Consider the following 16,797-nt stretch of genomic DNA (forward strand, 5'->3'; position numbering starts at 1 on the left):
CGCAGTGTCTGCTGTAGGTGTTGTCGAAGAAAACGGTGATGTTGGTGATGTGGATGATGTTGTTGAAAATGGAGACGTTGTTGCTGCTGTTGAGACAGATTCAGTGCTCGAAATGGTCGATTCTGAGGTAATGGTGGATGGAGAAATAGTTGCAGTATCTTCTGTCGGTGTTGTCGAAGAAAACGGTGATGTTTGTGATGTGGATGATGCTGTCGACAATGGAGATGTCGCTCCTGATGTTGCAACCGTTAGTATACTGGAAGTTGTTGCAGTCGCTGATGTAAATGGTGTTGTTGACAATGGGGAAGTTGCTGCTGCTGTTGAGACAGATTCAGTGCTTGAAGTTGTCGAGTCTGAGGTAATGGTGGATGGAGAAATAGTTGCAGTGTCTGCTGTAGGTGTTGTCGAAGAAAACGGTGATGTTGGTGATGTGGATGATGTTGTTGAAAATGGAGACGTTGTTGCTGCTGTTGAGACAGATTCAGTGCTCGAAGTTGTCGATTCTGAGGTAATGGTGGATGGAGAAATAGTTGCAGTATCTGCTGTCGGTGTTGTCGAAGAAAACGGTGATGTTTGTGATGTGGATGATGCTGTCGACAATGGAGATGTCGCTCCTGATGTTGCAACCGTTAGTATACTGGAAGTTGTTGCAGTCGCTGATGTAAATGGTGTTGTTGACAATGGGGAAGTTGTTGCTGCTGTTGAGACAGATTCAGTGCTTGAAGTTGTCGAGTCTGAGGTAATGGTGGATGGAGAAATAGTTGCAGTGTCTGCTGTAGGTGTTGTCGAAGAAAACGGTGATGTTGGTGATGTGGATGATGTTGTTGAAAATGGAGACGTTGTTGCTGCTGTTGAGACAGATTCAGTGCTCGAAGTTGTCGATTCTGAGGTAATGGTGGATGGAGAAATAGTTGCAGTATCTGCTGTCGGTGTTGTCGAAGAAAACGGTGATGTTTGTGATGTGGATGATGCTGTCGACAATGGAGATGTCGCTCCTGATGTTGCAACCGTTAGTATACTGGAAGTTGTTGCAGTCGCTGATGTAAATGGTGTTGTTGACAATGGAGATGTTGCGGCTGTTGAAACTGTTTCAGTACTTGAAGTTGTTGCTTCTGAGGTAACGGTGGATGTGGAAATCGTTGCAGTGTCTGTCGTAGGTGTTGTCGAAGAAAACGGTGATGTTGATGATGTAGATGATGCTGTCGACAATGGAGATGTCGCTCCTGATGTTGCAACCGTTAGTATACTGGAAGTTGTTGCAGTCACTGATGTAAATGGTGTTGTTGACAATGGGGAAGTTGCTGCTGCTGTTGAGACAGATTCAGTGCTTGAAGTTGTCGAGTCTGAGGTAATAGTGGATGGAGAAATAGTCGCAGTGTCTGCTGTAGGTGTTGTCGAAGAAAACGGTGATGTTTGTGATGTGGATGATGCTGTCGACAATGGAGATGTCGCTCCTGATGTTGCAACCGTTAGTATACTGGAAGTTGTTGCAGTCGCTGATGTAAATGGTGTTGTTGACAATGGGGAAGTTGCTGCTGCTGTTGAGACAATTTCAGTGCTTGAAGTTGTCGATTCTGAGGTAATGATGGATGTTGAAATAGTTGTAGTGTCTGACATAGATGTTGTTGAAGAAAACGTTGTAGTCCGAGATGTGAATTCTGTTGACAATGGGGAAGTTGCTGCTGCTGTTGAGACAGATTCAGTGCTCGAAGTTGTCGATTCTGAGGTAATGGTGGATGGAGAAATAGTTGCAGTGTCTGCTGTCGGTGTTGTCGAAGAAAACGGTGATGTTGGTGATGTGGATGATGCTGTCGACAATGGAGATGTCGCTCCTGATGTTGCAACCGTTAGTATACTGGAAGTTGTTGCAGTCGCTGATGTAAATGGTGTTGTTGACAATGGGGAAGTTGCTGCTGCTGTTGAGACAATTTCAGTGCTTGAAGTTGTCGATTCTGAGGTAATGTTGGATGGTGAAATAGTTGTAGTGTCTGACATAGGTGTCGTGGAAGAAAACGTTGTAGTCCGAGATGTGAATTGTGTTGACAATGGAGATGTTGTTGCTGCTGTTGAGACAGATTCAGTGCTTGAAGTTGTCGAGTCTGAGGTAATAGTGGATAGAGAAATAGTTGCAGTGTCTGCTGTAGGTGTTGTCGAAGAAAACGGTGATGTTGGTGATGTGGATGATGTTGAAAATGGAGACGTTGTTGCTGCTGTTGAGACAGATTCAGTGCTCGAAGTTGTCAATTCTGAGGTAATGGTGGATGTAGAAATAGTTGCAGTGTCTGCTGTCGGTGTTGTCGAAGAAAACAGTGATGTTGGTGATGTGGATGATGCTGTCGACAAAGGAGATGTCGCTCCTGATGTTGCAACCGTTAGTATACTGGAAGTTGTTGCAGTCGCTGATGTAAATGGTGTTGTTGACAATGGGGAAGTTGCTGCTGCTGTTGAGACAATTTCAGTGCTTGAAGTTGTCGAATCTGAGGAAATGGTGGATGGAGAAATAGTTGTAGTGTCTGCCATACTTGTTGCCGAAGAAAACAGTGATGTTGGTGATGTGAATGATGTTGTTGAGAATGGAGAAGTTGTTGCTGCTGTTGAGACAGATTCAGTGCTTGAGGTTGTCGATTCTGAGGCAATTGTGGATGCGGAAATAGTTGCAGTGTCTGCCATAGGTGTTGTCGAAGAAAACAGTGATGTTGGTGATGTGGATGATGCTGTTGACAATGGAGATGTCGCTCCTGATGTTGCGACCGTTAGTATACTGGAAGTTGTTGCAGTCGCTGATGTAAATGGTGTTGTTGACAATGGGGAAGTTGCTGCTGCTGTTGAGACAGTTTCAGTGCTTGAAGTTGTCGATTCTGAGGTAATGGTGGATGGAGAAATAGTTGCAGTGTCTGCTGTAGGTGTTGTCGAAGAAAACGGTGATGTTGGTGATGTGGATGATGTTGTTGAAAATGGAGACGTTGTTGCTGCTGTTGAGACAGATTCAGTGCTTGAAGATGTCGATTCTGAGGTAATGGTGGATGGATAAATAGTTGTGGTGTCTGACATAGGTGTTGTTGAAGAAAACGTTGTAGTCGGAGATGTGAATGGTGTTGTTGACAATGGGGAAGTTGCTGCTGCTGTTGAGACAGATTCAGTGCTTGAAGTGGTCGAGTCTGAGGTAATAGTGGATGGAGAAATAGTTGCAGTGTCTGAAATAGGTGTTGTGGAAGAAAACGGTGATGCTGGTGATGTCAATGATGTTGTTGACAATGGAGAATATGCACCTGATGTTGAAATCGTTTCTATATTTGAAGTTCTTGCAGTCGTTGATGTGAAAGGTGTTGTTGACAATGGAGATGTTGCGGCTGTTGAAACTGTTTCAGTACTTGAAGTTGTTGCTTCTGAGGTAACGGTGGATGTGGAAATCGTTGCAGTGTCTGTCGTAGGTGTTGTCGAAGAAAACGGTGATGTTGATGATGTAGATGATGCTGTCGACAATGGAGATGTCGCTCCTGATGTTGCAACCGTTAGTATACTGGAAGTTGTTGCAGTCACTGATGTAAATGGTGTTGTTGACAATGGGGAAGTTGCTGCTGCTGTTGAGACAGATTCAGTGCTTGAAGTTGTCGAGTCTGAGGTAATAGTGGATGGAGAAATAGTCGCAGTGTCTGCTGTAGGTGTTGTCGAAGAAAACGGTGATGTTGGTGATGTGGATGATGTTGTTGAAAATGGAGACGTTGTTGCTGCTGTTGAGACAGATTCAGTGCTCGAAGTTGTCGATTCTGAGGTAATGGTGGATGGAGAAATAGTTGCAGTATCTTCTGTCGGTGTTGTCGAAGAAAACGGTGATGTTTGTGATGTGGATGATGCTGTCGACAATGGAGATGTCGCTCCTGATGTTGCAACCGTTAGTATACTGGAAGTTGTTGCAGTCGCTGATGTAAATGGTGTTGTTGACAATGGGGAAGTTGCTGCTGCTGTTGAGACAGATTCAGTGCTTGAAGTTGTCGAGTCTGAGGTAATGGTGGATGGAGAAATAGTTGCAGTGTCTGCTGTAGGTGTTGTCGAAGAAAACGGTGATGTTGGTGATGTGGATGATGTTGTTGAAAATGGAGACGTTGTTGCTGCTGTTGAGACAGATTCAGTGCTCGAAGTTGTCGATTCTGAGGTAATGGTGGATGGAGAAATAGTTGCAGTATCTGCTGTCGGTGTTGTCGAAGAAAACGGTGATGTTTGTGATGTGGATGATGCTGTCGACAATGGAGATGTCGCTCCTGATGTTGCAACCGTTAGTATACTGGAAGTTGTTGCAGTCGCTGATGTAAATGGTGTTGTTGACAATGGGGAAGTTGTTGCTGCTGTTGAGACAGATTCAGTGCTTGAAGTTGTCGAGTCTGAGGTAATGGTGGATGGAGAAATAGTTGCAGTGTCTGCTGTAGGTGTTGTCGAAGAAAACGGTGATGTTGGTGATGTGGATGATGTTGTTGAAAATGGAGACGTTGTTGCTGCTGTTGAGACAGATTCAGTGCTCGAAGTTGTCGATTCTGAGGTAATGGTGGATGGAGAAATAGTTGCAGTATCTGCTGTCGGTGTTGTCGAAGAAAACGGTGATGTTTGTGATGTGGATGATGCTGTCGACAATGGAGATGTCGCTCCTGATGTTGCAACCGTTAGTATACTGGAAGTTGTTGCAGTCGCTGATGTAAATGGTGTTGTTGACAATGGGGAAGTTGCTGCTGCTGTTGAGACAATTTCAGTGCTTGAAGTTGTCGATTCTGAGGTAATGATGGATGTTGAAATAGTTGTAGTGTCTGACATAGGTGTTGTTGAAGAAAACGTTGTAGTCCGAGATGTGAATTCTGTTGACAATGGGGAAGTTGCTGCTGCTGTTGAGACAGATTCAGTGCTCGAAGTTGTCGATTCTGAGGTAATGGTGGATGGAGAAATAGTTGCAGTGTCTGCTGTCGGTGTTGTCGAAGAAAACGGTGATGTTGGTGATGTGGATGATGCTGTCGACAATGGAGATTTCGCTCCTGATGTTGCAACCGTTAGTATACTGGAAGTTGTTGCAGTCGCTGATGTAAATGGTGTTGTTGACAATGGGGAAGTTGCTGCTGCTGTTGAGACAATTTCAGTGCTTGAAGTTGTCGATTCTGAGGTAATGTTGGATGGTGAAATAGTTGTAGTGTCTGACATAGGTGTCGTGGAAGAAAACGTTGTAGTCCGAGATGTGAATTGTGTTGACAATGGAGATGTTGTTGCTGCTGTTGAGACAGATTCAGTGCTTGAAGTTGTCGAGTCTGAGGTAATAGTGGATAGAGAAATAGTTGCAGTGTCTGCTGTAGGTGTTGTCGAAGAAAACGGTGATGTTGGTGATGTGGATGATGTTGAAAATGGAGACGTTGTTGCTGCTGTTGAGACAGATTCAGTGCTCGAAGTTGTCAATTCTGAGGTAATGGTGGATGTAGAAATAGTTGCAGTGTCTGCTGTCGGTGTTGTCGAAGAAAACAGTGATGTTGGTGATGTGGATGATGCTGTCGACAAAGGAGATGTCGCTCCTGATGTTGCAACCGTTAGTATACTGGAAGTTGTTGCAGTCGCTGATGTAAATGGTGTTGTTGACAATGGGGAAGTTGCTGCTGCTGTTGAGACAATTTCAGTGCTTGAAGTTGTCGAATCTGAGGAAATGGTGGATGGAGAAATAGTTGTAGTGTCTGCCATACTTGTTGCCGAAGAAAACAGTGATGTTGGTGATGTGAATGATGTTGTTGAGAATGGAGAAGTTGTTGCTGCTGTTGAGACAGATTCAGTGCTTGAGGTTGTCGATTCTGAGGCAATTGTGGATGCGGAAATAGTTGCAGTGTCTGCCATAGGTGTTGTCGAAGAAAACAGTGATGTTGGTGATGTGGATGATGCTGTTGACAATGGAGATGTCGCTCCTGATGTTGCGACCGTTAGTATACTGGAAGTTGTTGCAGTCGCTGATGTAAATGGTGTTGTTGACAATGGGGAAGTTGCTGCTGCTGTTGAGACAGTTTCAGTGCTTGAAGTTGTCGATTCTGAGGTAATGGTGGATGGAGAAATAGTTGCAGTGTCTGCTGTAGGTGTTGTCGAAGAAAACGGTGATGTTGGTGATGTGGATGATGTTGTTGAAAATGGAGACGTTGTTGCTGCTGTTGAGACAGATTCAGTGCTTGAAGATGTCGATTCTGAGGTAATGGGGGATGGATAAATAGTTGTGGTGTCTGACATAGGTGTTGTTGAAGAAAACGTTGTAGTCGGAGATGTGAATGGTGTTGTTGACAATGGGGAAGTTGCTGCTGCTGTTGAGACAGATTCAGTGCTTGAAGTGGTCGAGTCTGAGGTAATAGTGGATGGAGAAATAGTTGCAGTGTCTGAAATAGGTGTTGTGGAAGAAAACGGTGATGCTGGTGATGTCAATGATGTTGTTGACAATGGAGAATATGCACCTGATGTTGAAATCGTTTCTATATTTGAAGTTCTTGCAGTCGTTGATGTGAAAGGTGTTGTTGACAATGGAGATGTTGCGGCTGTTGAAACTGTTTCAGTACTTGAAGTTGTTGCTTCTGAGGTAACGGTGGATGTGGAAATCGTTGCAGTGTCTGCCGTAGGTGTTGTCGAAGACAACGGTGATGTTGGTGATGTGGATGATGCTGTCGACAATGGAGACGTTGTTGCTGCTGTTGAGACAGATTCAGTGCTCGAAGTTGTCAATTCTGAGGTAATGGTGGATGGAGAAATAGTTGCAGTGTCTGCTGTCGGTGTTGTCGAAGAAAACAGTGATGTTGGTGATGTGGATGATGCTGTCGACAATGGAGATGTCGCTCCTGATGTTGCAACCGTTAGTATACTGGAAGTTGTTGCAGTCGCTGATGTAAATGGTGTTGTTGACAATGGGGAAGTTGCTGCTGCTGTTGAGACAATTTCAGTGCTTGAAGTTGTCGAATCTGAGGAAATGGTGGATGGAGAAATAGTTGTAGTGTCTGACATACTTGTTGCCGAAGAAAACAGTGATGTTGGTGATGTGAATGATGTTGTTGAGAATGGAGAAGTTGTTGCTGCTGTTGAGACAGATTCAGTGCTTGAGGTTGTCGATTCTGAGGCAATTGTGGATGCGGAAATAGTTGCAGTGTCTGCCATAGGTGTTGTCGAAGAAAACAGTGATGTTGGTGATGTGGATGATGCTGTTGACAATGGAGATGTCGCTCCTGATGTTGCGACCGTTAGTATACTGGAAGTTGTTGCAGTCGCTGATGTAAATGGTGTTGTTGACAATGGGGAAGTTGCTGCTGCTGTTGAGACAGTTTCAGTGCTTGAAGTTGTCGATTCTGAGGTAATGGTGGATGGAGAAATAGTTGCAGTGTCTGCTGTAGGTGTTGTCGAAGAAAACGGTGATGTTGGTGATGTGGATGATGTTGTTGAAAATGGAGACGTTGTTGCTGCTGTTGAGACAGATTCAGTGCTCGAAGTTGTCGATTCTGAGGTAATGGTGGATGCAGAAATAGTTGTAGTGTCTGACATAGGTGTTGTCGAAGAAAACAGTGATGTTGATGATGTGAATGATGTTGTTGAAAATGGAGACGTTGTTGCTGCTGTTGAAACAGATTCAGTGCTTGAAGATGTCGATTCTGAGGTAATGGTGGATGAATAAATAGTTGTGGTGTCTGACATAGGTGTTGTTGAAGAAAACGTTGTAGTCGGAGATGTGAATGATGTTGCTGACAATGGAGACGTTGTTGCTGCTGTTGAGACAGATTCAGTGCTTGAAGTTGTCGATTCTGAGGGAATGGTGGATGGAGAAATAGTTGTAGTGTCTGAAATAGGTGTTGTGGAAGAAAACGGTAATGTTGGTGATGTCAATGATGTTGTTGACAATGGAGAATATGCACCTGATGTTGATATCGTTTCTATATTTGAAGTTCTTGCAGTCGTTGATGTGAAAGGTGTTGTTGACAATGGAGATGTTGCGGCTGTTGAAACTGTTTCAGAACTTGAAGTTGTTGCTTCTGAGGTAACGGTGGATGTGGAAATCGTTGCAGTGTCTGTCGTAGGTGTTGTCGAAGAAAACGGTGATGTTGATGATGTGGATGATGCTGTCGACAATGGAGATGTCGCTCTTGATGTTGCAATCGTTAGTATACTGGAAGTTGTTGCAGTCGCTGATGTAAATGGTGTTGTTGACAATGGGGAAGTTGCTGCTGCTGTTGAGACAGATTCAGTGCTTGAAGTTGTCGAGTCTGAGGTAATAGTGGATGGAGAAATAGTTGCAGTGTCTGAAATAGGTGTTGTGGAAGAAAACGGTGATGCTGGTGATGTCAATGATGTTGTTGACAATGGAGAATATGCACCTGATGTTGAAATCGTTTCTATATTTGAAGTTCTTGCAGTCGTTGATGTGAAAAGTGTTGTTGACAATGGAGATGTTGCGGCTGTTGAAACTGTTTCACTACTTGAAGTTGTTGCTTCTGAGGTAACGGTGGATGTGGAAATCGTTGCAGTGTCTGCCGTAGGTGTTGTCGAAGACAACGGTGATGTTGGTGATGTGGATGATGCTGTCGACAATGGAGACGTTGTTGCTGCTGTTGAGACAGATTCAGTGCTCGAAGTTGTCGATTCTGAGGTAATGGTGGATGGAGAAATAGTTGCAGTGTCTGCTGTAGGTGTTGTCGAAGAAAACGGTGATGTTGGTGATGTGGGTGATGTTGTTGAAAATGGAGACGTTGTTGCTGCTGTTGAGACAGATTCAGTGCTTGAAGTTGTCGATTCTGAGCCAATTGTGGATGCGGAAACAGTTGCAGTGTCTGCTGTAGGTGTTGTCGAAGAAAACGGTGATGTTGATGATGTGGATGATGGTGTCGACAATGGAGATGTCGCTCCTGATGTTGCAACCGTTAGTATACTGGAAGTTGTTGCAGTCGCTGATGTAAATGGTGTTGTTGACAATGGGGAAGTTGCTGCTGCTGTTGAGACAATTTCAGTGCTTGAAGTTGTCGAATCTGAGGAAATGGTGGATGGAGAAATAGTTGTAGTGTCTGACATACTTGTTGCCGAAGAAAACAGTGATGTTGGTGATGTGAATGATGTTGTTAAGAATGGAGAAGTTGTTGCTGCTGTTGAGACAGATTCAGTGCTTGAGGTTGTCGATTCTGAGGCAATTGTGGATGCGGAAATAGTTGCAGTGTCTGCCATAGGTGTTGTCGAAGAAAACAGTGATGTTGGTGATGTGGATGATGCTGTTGACAATGGAGATGTCGCTCCTGATGTTGCGACCGTTAGTATACTGGAAGTTGTTGCAGTCGCTGATGTAAATGGTGTTGTTGACAATGGGGAAGTTGCTGCTGCTGTTGAGACAGTTTCAGTGCTTGAAGTTGTCGATTCTGAGGTAATGGTGGATAGAGAAATAGTTGCAGTGTCTGCTGTAGGTGTTGTCGAAGAAAACGGTGATGTTGGTGATGTGGATGATGTTGTTGAAAATGGAGACGTTGTTGCTGCTGTTGAGACAGATTCAGTGCTCGAAGTTGTCGATTCTGAGGCAATTGTGGATGCGGAAACAGTTGCAGTGTCTGCTGTAGGTGTTGTCGAAGAAAACGGTGATGTTGATGATGTGGATGATGGTGTCGACAATGGAGATGTCGCTCCTGATGTTGCAACCGTTAGTATACTGGAAGTTGTTGCAGTCGCTGATGTAAATGGTGTTGTTGACAATGGGGAAGTTGCTGCTGCTGTTGAGACAGTTTCAGTGCTTGAAGTTGTCGATTCTGAGGTAATGATGGACGGTGAAATAGTTGTGGTATCTGACATAGGTGTTGTCGAAGAAAACGGTGATGTTGGTGATGTGGATGATGCTGTCGACAATGGAGACGTTGTTGCTGCTGTTGAGACAGATTCAGTGCTTGAAGTTGTCGATTCTGAGGTAATGGTGGATGGAGAAATAGTTGTGGTGTCTGACATAGGTGTTGTTGAAGAAAACGTTGTAGTCGGAGATGTGAATGATGTTGCTGACAATGGAGACGTTGTTGCTGCTGTTGAGACAGATTCAGTGCTTGAAGTTGTCGATTCTGAGGGAATGGTGGATGGAGAAATAGTTGTAGTGTCTGAAATAGGTGTTGTGGAAGAAAACGGTGATGTTGGTGATGTCAATGATGTTGTTGACAATGGAGAATATGCACCTGATGTTGATATCGTTTCTATATTTGAAGTTCTTGCAGTCGTTGATGTGAAAGGTGTTGTTGACAATGGAGATGTTGCGGCTGTTGAAACTGTTTCAGAACTTGAAGTTGTTGTTTCTGAGGTAACGGTGGATGTGGAAATCGTTGCAGTGTCTGTCGTAGGTGTTGTCGAAGAAAACGGTGATGTTGATGATGTGGATGATGCTGTCGACAATGGAGATGTCACTCTTGATGTTGCAACCGTTAGTATACTGGAAGTTGTTGCAGTCGCTGATGTAAATGGTGTTGTTGACAATGGGGAAGTTGCTGCTGCTGTTGAGACAGATTCAGTGCTTGAAGTTGTCGAGTCTGAGGTAATAGTGGATGGAGAAATAGTTGCAGTGTCTGAAATAGGTGTTGTGGAAGAAAACGGTGATGCTGGTGATGTCAATGATGTTGTTGACAATGGAGAATATGCACCTGATGTTGAAATCGTTTCTATATTTGAAGTTCTTGCAGTCGTTGATGTGAAAGGTGTTGTTGACAATGGAGATGTTGCGGCTGTTGAAACTGTTTCAGTACTTGAAGTTGTTGCTTCTGAGGTAACGGTGGATGTGGAAATCGTTGCAGTGTCTGCCGTAGGTGTTGTCGAAGACAACAGTGATGTTGGTGATGTGGATGATGCTGTCGACAATGGAGACGTTGTTGCTGCTGTTGAGACAGATTCAGTGCTCGAAGTTGTCGATTCTGAGGTAATGGTGGATGGAGAAATAGTTGCAGTGTCTGCTGTAGGTGTTGTCGAAGAAAACGGTGATGTTGGTGATGTGGGTGATGTTGTTGAAAATGGAGACGTTGTTGCTGCTGTTGAGACAGATTCAGTGCTTGAACTTGTCGATTCTGAGGCAATTGTGGATGCGGAAACAGTTGCAGTGTCTGCTGTAGGTGTTGTCGAAGAAAACGGTGATGTTGATGATGTGGATGATGGTGTCGACAATGGAGATGTCGCTCCTGATGTTGCAACCGTTAGTATACTGGAAGTTGTTGCAGTCGCTGATGTAAATGGTGTTGTTGACAATGGGGAAGTTGCTGCTGCTGTTGAGACAGTTTCAGTGCTTGAAGTTGTCGATTCTGAGGTAATGATGGATGGTGAAATAGTTGTGGTATCTGACATAGGTGTTGTCGAAGAAAACGGTGATGTTGGTGATGTGGATGATGCTGTCGACAATGGAGACGTTGTTGCTGCTGTTGAGACAGATTCAGTGCTCGAAGTTGTCGATTCTGAGGTAATGGTGGATGGAGAAATAGTTGCAGTGTTTGCTGTAGGTGTTGTTGAAGAAAACGTTGTAGTCGGAGATGTGAATGATGTTGCTGACAATGGAGACGTTGTTGCTGCTGTTGAGACAGATTCAGTGCTTGAAGTTGTCGATTCTGAGGGAATGGTGGATGGAGAAATAGTTGTAGTGTCTGAAATAGGTGTTGTGGAAGAAAACGGTGATGTTGGTGATGTCAATGATGTTGTTGACAATGGAGAATATGCACCTGATGTTGATATAGTTTCTATATTTGAAGTTCTTGCAGTCGTTGATGTGAAAGGTGTTGTTGACAATGGAGATGTTGCGGCTGTTGAAACTGTTTCAGAACTTGAAGTTGTTGCTTCTGAGGTAACGGTGGATGTGGAAATCGTTGCAGTGTCTGTCGTAGGTGTTGTCGAAGAAAACGGTGATGTTGATGATGTGGATGATGCTGTCGACAATGGAGATGTCGCTCTTGATGTTGCAACCGTTAGTATACTGGAAGTTGTTGCAGTCGCTGATGTAAATGGTGTTGTTGACAATGGAGAACTTGCTGCTGTTGAAATCGTGTTAGTACTTGAAGTTGTTGCTTCTGAGGTAATGGTGGATGTGGAAATCGTTGCAGTGTCGGCCGTAGGTGTTGTCGAATAAAACGGTGCTGTTGGTGATGTTATTGATGTTGTCGACAATGGAGATGCTGCTCCTGATGTTGCAACCGTTAGTATACTGGAAGTTGTTGCAGTCGCTGATGTAAATAGTGTTGTTGACAATGGAGACGTTGTTGCTGCAGTTGAGACAGATCCAGTGCTCGAAGTTGTTGATTCTGAGATAATGGTGGATGGGGAAATAGTTGTAGTGTCTGAAATTGTTGTTGTGAAAGAAATCGGTGATGTTGGTGATGTGAATGATGTTGTTGACAATGGAGATGTCGCTCCTGATGTTGCCACTGTTATTAGACTGGAAGTTGTTGCAGTTGCTGATGTAAATTTAGTTGTTGACAATGGAGAACTTGTTGCTGCTGTTGAGACAGATTCAGTGCTTGAAGATGTCGAGTCTGAGGTAATGGTGGATGGAGAAATAGTTGCAGTGTCTGCTGTAGGTGTTGTCGAAGAAAACGGTGATGTTGGTGATGTGGATGATGTTGTTGAAAATGGAGACGTTGTTGCTGCTGTTGAGACAGATTCAGTGCTCGAAGTTGTCGATTCTGGGGTAATGGTGGATGGAGAAATAGTTGCAGTGTCTGCTGTAGGTGTTGTCGAAGAAAACGGTGATGTTGGTGATGTGGATGATGCTGTCGACAATGGAGATGTCGCTCCTGATGTTGCGACCGTTAGTATACTGGAAGTTGTTGCAGTCGCTGATGTAAATGGTGTTATTGACAATGGGAAAGTTGCTGCTGCTGTTGAGACAGATTCAGTGCTTGAAGTTGTCGAGTCTGAGGTAATGGTGGATGGAGAAATAGTTGCAGTGTCTGCTGTAGGTGTTGTCAAAGAAAACGGTGATGTTGGTGATGTGGATGATGTTGTTGAAAATGGAGACGTTGTTGCTGCTGTTGAGACAGATTCAGTGCTTGAAGTTGTCGATTCTGAGGGAATGGTGGATGGAGAAATAGTTGTAGTGTCTGAAATAGGTGTTGTGGAAGAAAACGGTGATGTTGGTGATGTCAATGATGTTGTTGACAATGGAGAATATGCACCTGATGTTGAAATCGTTTCTATATTTGAAGTTCTTGCAGTCGTTGATGTGAAAGGTGTTGTTGACAATGGAGATGTTGCGGCTGTTGAAACTGTTTCAGTACTTGAAGTTGTTGCTTCTGAGGTAATGGTGGATGGAGAAATAGTTGCAGTGTCTGCCGTAGGTGTTGTCGAAGACAACGGTGATGTTGGTGATGTAGATGATGCTGTCGACAATGGAGACGTTGTTGCTGCTGTTGAGACAGATTCAGTGCTCGAAGTTGTCGATTCTGAGGTAATGGTGGATGGAGAAATAGTTGCAGTGTCTGCTGTAGGTGTTGTCGAAGAAAACGGTGATGTTGGTGATGTGGGTGATGTTGTTGAAAATGGAGATGTCGCTCCTGATGTTGCAACCGTTAGTATACTGGAAGTTGTTGCAGTCGCTGATGTAAATGGTGTTGTTGACAATGGGGAAGTTGCTGCTGCTGTTGAGACAGATTCAGCGCTTGAAGTTGTCGAGTCTGAGGTAATGGTGGATGGAGAAATAGTTGCAGTGTCTGCTGTAGGTGTTGTCGAAGAAAACGGTGATGTTGGTGATGTGGATGATGTTGTTGAAAATGGAGACGTTGTTGCTGCTGTTGAGACAGATTCAGTGCTTGAAGTTGTCGAGTCTGAGGTAATGGTGGATGGAGAAATAGTTGCAGTGTCTGCTGTAGGTGTTGTCGAAGAAAACGGTGATGTTGGTGATGTGGATGATGCTGTCGACAATGGAGATGTCGCTCCTGATGTTGCGACCGTTAGTATACTGGAAGTTGTTGCAGTCGCTGATGCAAATGGTGTTGTTGACAATGGGGAAGTTGCTGCTGCTGTTGAGACAGATTCAGTGCTTGAAGTTGTCGATTCTGAGGGAATGGTGGATGGAGAAATAGTTGTAGTGTCTGAAATAGGTGTTGTGGAAGAAAATGGTGATGTTGGTGATGTCAATGATGTTGTTGACAATGGAGAATATGCACCTGATGTTGAAATCGTTTCTATATTTGAAGTTCTTGCAGTCGTTGATGTGAAAGGTGTTGTTGACAATGGAGATGTTGCGGCTGTTGAAACTGTTTCAGTACTTGAAGTTGTTGCTTCTGAGGTAACGGTGGATGTGGAAATCGTTGCAGTGTCTGCCGTAGGTGTTGTCGAAGAAAACGGTGATGTTGATGATGTGTATGATGCTGTCGACAATGGAGATGTCGCTCCTGATGTTGCAACCGTTAGTATACTGGAAGTTGTTGCAGTCGCTGATGTAAATGGTGTTGTTGACAATGGGGAAGTTGCTGCTGCTGTTGAGACAGATTCAGTGCTTGAAGTTGTCGAGTCTGAGGTAATGGTGGATGGAGAAATAGTTGGAGTGTCTGCTGTAGGTGTTGTCAAAGAAAACGGTGATGTTGGTGATGTGGATGATGTTGTTGAAAATGGAGACGTTGTTGCTGCTGTTGAGACAGATTCAGTGCTCGAAGTTGTCGATTCTGAGGTAATGGTGGATGGAGAAATAGTTGCAGTGTCTGCTGTAGGTGTTGTCGAAGAAAACGGTGATGTTGGTGATGTGGATGATGCTGTCGACAATGGAGATGTTGTTGCTGCTGTTGAGACAGATTCAGTGCTCGAAGTTGTCGATTCTGAGGTAATGGTGGATGGAGAAATAGTTGCAGTGTCTGCTGTAGGTGTTGTCGAAGAAAACGGTAATGTTGGTGATGTGGATGATGCTGTCGACAATGGAGTTGTCGCTCCTGATGTTGCGACCGTTAGTATACTGGAAGTTGTTGCAGTTGCTGATGTAAATGGTGTTGTTGACAATGGGGAAGTTGCTGCTGCTGTTGAGACAGATTCAGTGCTTGAAGTTGTCGATTCTGAGGTAATGGTGGATGGAGAAATAGTTGTGGTGTCTGACATAGGTGTTGTTGAAGAAAACGTTGTAGTCGAAGATGTGAATGATGTTTCTGACAATGGAGACGTTGTTGCTGCTGTTGAGACAGATTCAGTGCTTGAAGTTATCGATTCTGAGGTAATGGTGGATGTGGAAATCGTTGCAGTGTCTGCCGTAGGTGTTGTCGAAGAAAACGGTGATGTTGATGATGTGTTTGATGCTGTCGACAATTGAGATGTCGCTCCTGATGTTGCAACCGTTAGTATACTGGAAGTTGTTGCAGTCGCTGATGTAAATGGTGTTGTTGACAATGGGAAAGTTGCTGCTGCTGTTGAGACAGATTCAGTGCTTGAAGTTGTCAAGTCTGCGGTAATGGTGGATGGAGAAATAGTTGCAGTGTCTGCTGTAGGTGTAGTCGAAGAAAACGGTGATGTTGGTGATGTGGATGATGTTGTTGAAAATGGAGACGTTGTTGCTGCTGTTGAGACAGATTCAGTGCTCGAAGTTGTCGATTCTGGGGTAATGGTGGATGGAGAAATAGTTGCAGTGTCTGCTGTAGGTGTTGTCGAAGAAAACGGTGATGTTGGTGATGTGGATGATGCTGTCGACAATGGAGATGTCGCTCCTGATGTTGCGACCGTTAGTATACTGGAAGTTGTTGCAGTCGCTGATGTAAATGGTGTTGTTGACAATGGGGAAGTTGCTGCTGCTGTTGAGACAGATTCAGTGCTTGAAGTTGTCGAGTCTGAGGTAATGGTGGATGGATAAATAGTTGCAGTGTCTGCTGTAGGTGTTGTCGAAGAAAACGGTGATGTTGGTGATGTGGATGATGTTGTTGAAAATGGAGACGTTGTTGCTGCTGTTGAGACAGATTCAGTGCTTGAAGTTGTCGATTCTGAGGGAATGGTGGATGGAGAAATAGTTGTAGTGTCTGAAATAGGTGTTGTGGAAGAAAACGGTGATGTTGGTGATGTCAATGATGTTGTTGACAATGGAGAATATGCACCTGATGTTGAAATCGTTTCTATATTTGAAGTTCTTGCAGTCGTTGATGTGAAAAGTGTTGTTGACAATGGAGATGTTGCGGCTGTTGAAACTGTTTCAGTACTTGAAGTTGTTGCTTCTGAGGTAATGGTGGATGGAGAAATAGTTGCAGTGTCTGCCGTAGGTGTTGTCGAAGACAACGGTGATGTTGGTGATGTAGATGATGCTGTCGACAATGGAGACGTTGTTGCTGCTGTTGAGACAGATTCAGTGCTCGAAGTTGTCGATTCTGAGGTAATGGTGGATGGAGAAATAGTTGCAGTGTCTGCTGTAGGTGTTGTCGAAGAAAACGGTGATGTTGGTGATGTGGGTGATGTTGTTGAAAATGGAGATGTCGCTCCTGATGTTGCAACCGTTAGTATACTGGAAGTTGTTGCAGTCGCTGATGTAAATGGTGTTGTTGACAATGGGGAAGTTGCTGCTGCTGTTGAGACAGATTCAGCGCTTGAAGTTGTCGAGTCTGAGGTAATGGTGGATGGAGAAATAGTTGCAGTGTCTGCTGTAGGTGTTGTCGAAGAAAACGGTGATGTTGGTGATGTGGATGATGTTGTTGAAAATGGAGACGTTGTTGCTGCTGTTGAGACAGATTCAGTGCTTGAAGTTGTCGAGTCTGAGGTAATGGTGGATGGAGAAATAGTTGCAGTGTCTGCTGTAGGTGTTGTCGAAGAAAACGGTGATGTTGGTGATGTGGATGATGCTGTCGACAATGGAGATGTCGCTCCTGA

The 16,797-nt window shown here is 44.2% G+C and overlaps 1 protein-coding gene across 1 annotated transcript in view; it reads right to left on the reverse strand.

The window, feature by feature from the left end:
- The window catches only part of LOC133351252 (mucin-2-like), a gene marked incomplete at its 5' end in the record, with an annotated part of 34,441 nt that overhangs the window by 6,883 nt on the left and 10,761 nt on the right, over positions 1 to 16,797 (reverse strand). Inside the window, 5 exons of the mRNA XM_061566347.1 lie at positions 6,184 to 6,230; positions 8,101 to 8,122; positions 8,671 to 8,724; positions 9,583 to 9,633; positions 14,530 to 14,577. Coding sequence (XP_061422331.1) covers positions 6,184 to 6,230; positions 8,101 to 8,122; positions 8,671 to 8,724; positions 9,583 to 9,633; positions 14,530 to 14,577 — 222 coding nt within the window. The remainder of the gene's footprint in view (positions 1 to 6,183; positions 6,231 to 8,100; positions 8,123 to 8,670; positions 8,725 to 9,582; positions 9,634 to 14,529; positions 14,578 to 16,797) is intronic.

Source organism: Lethenteron reissneri, chromosome 36 (assembly GCF_015708825.2).
Source record: "Lethenteron reissneri isolate LAM-NWPU_2019-01 chromosome 36, ASM1570882v1, whole genome shotgun sequence".
Lineage (NCBI taxonomy): Eukaryota > Metazoa > Chordata > Hyperoartia > Petromyzontiformes > Petromyzontidae > Lethenteron > Lethenteron reissneri.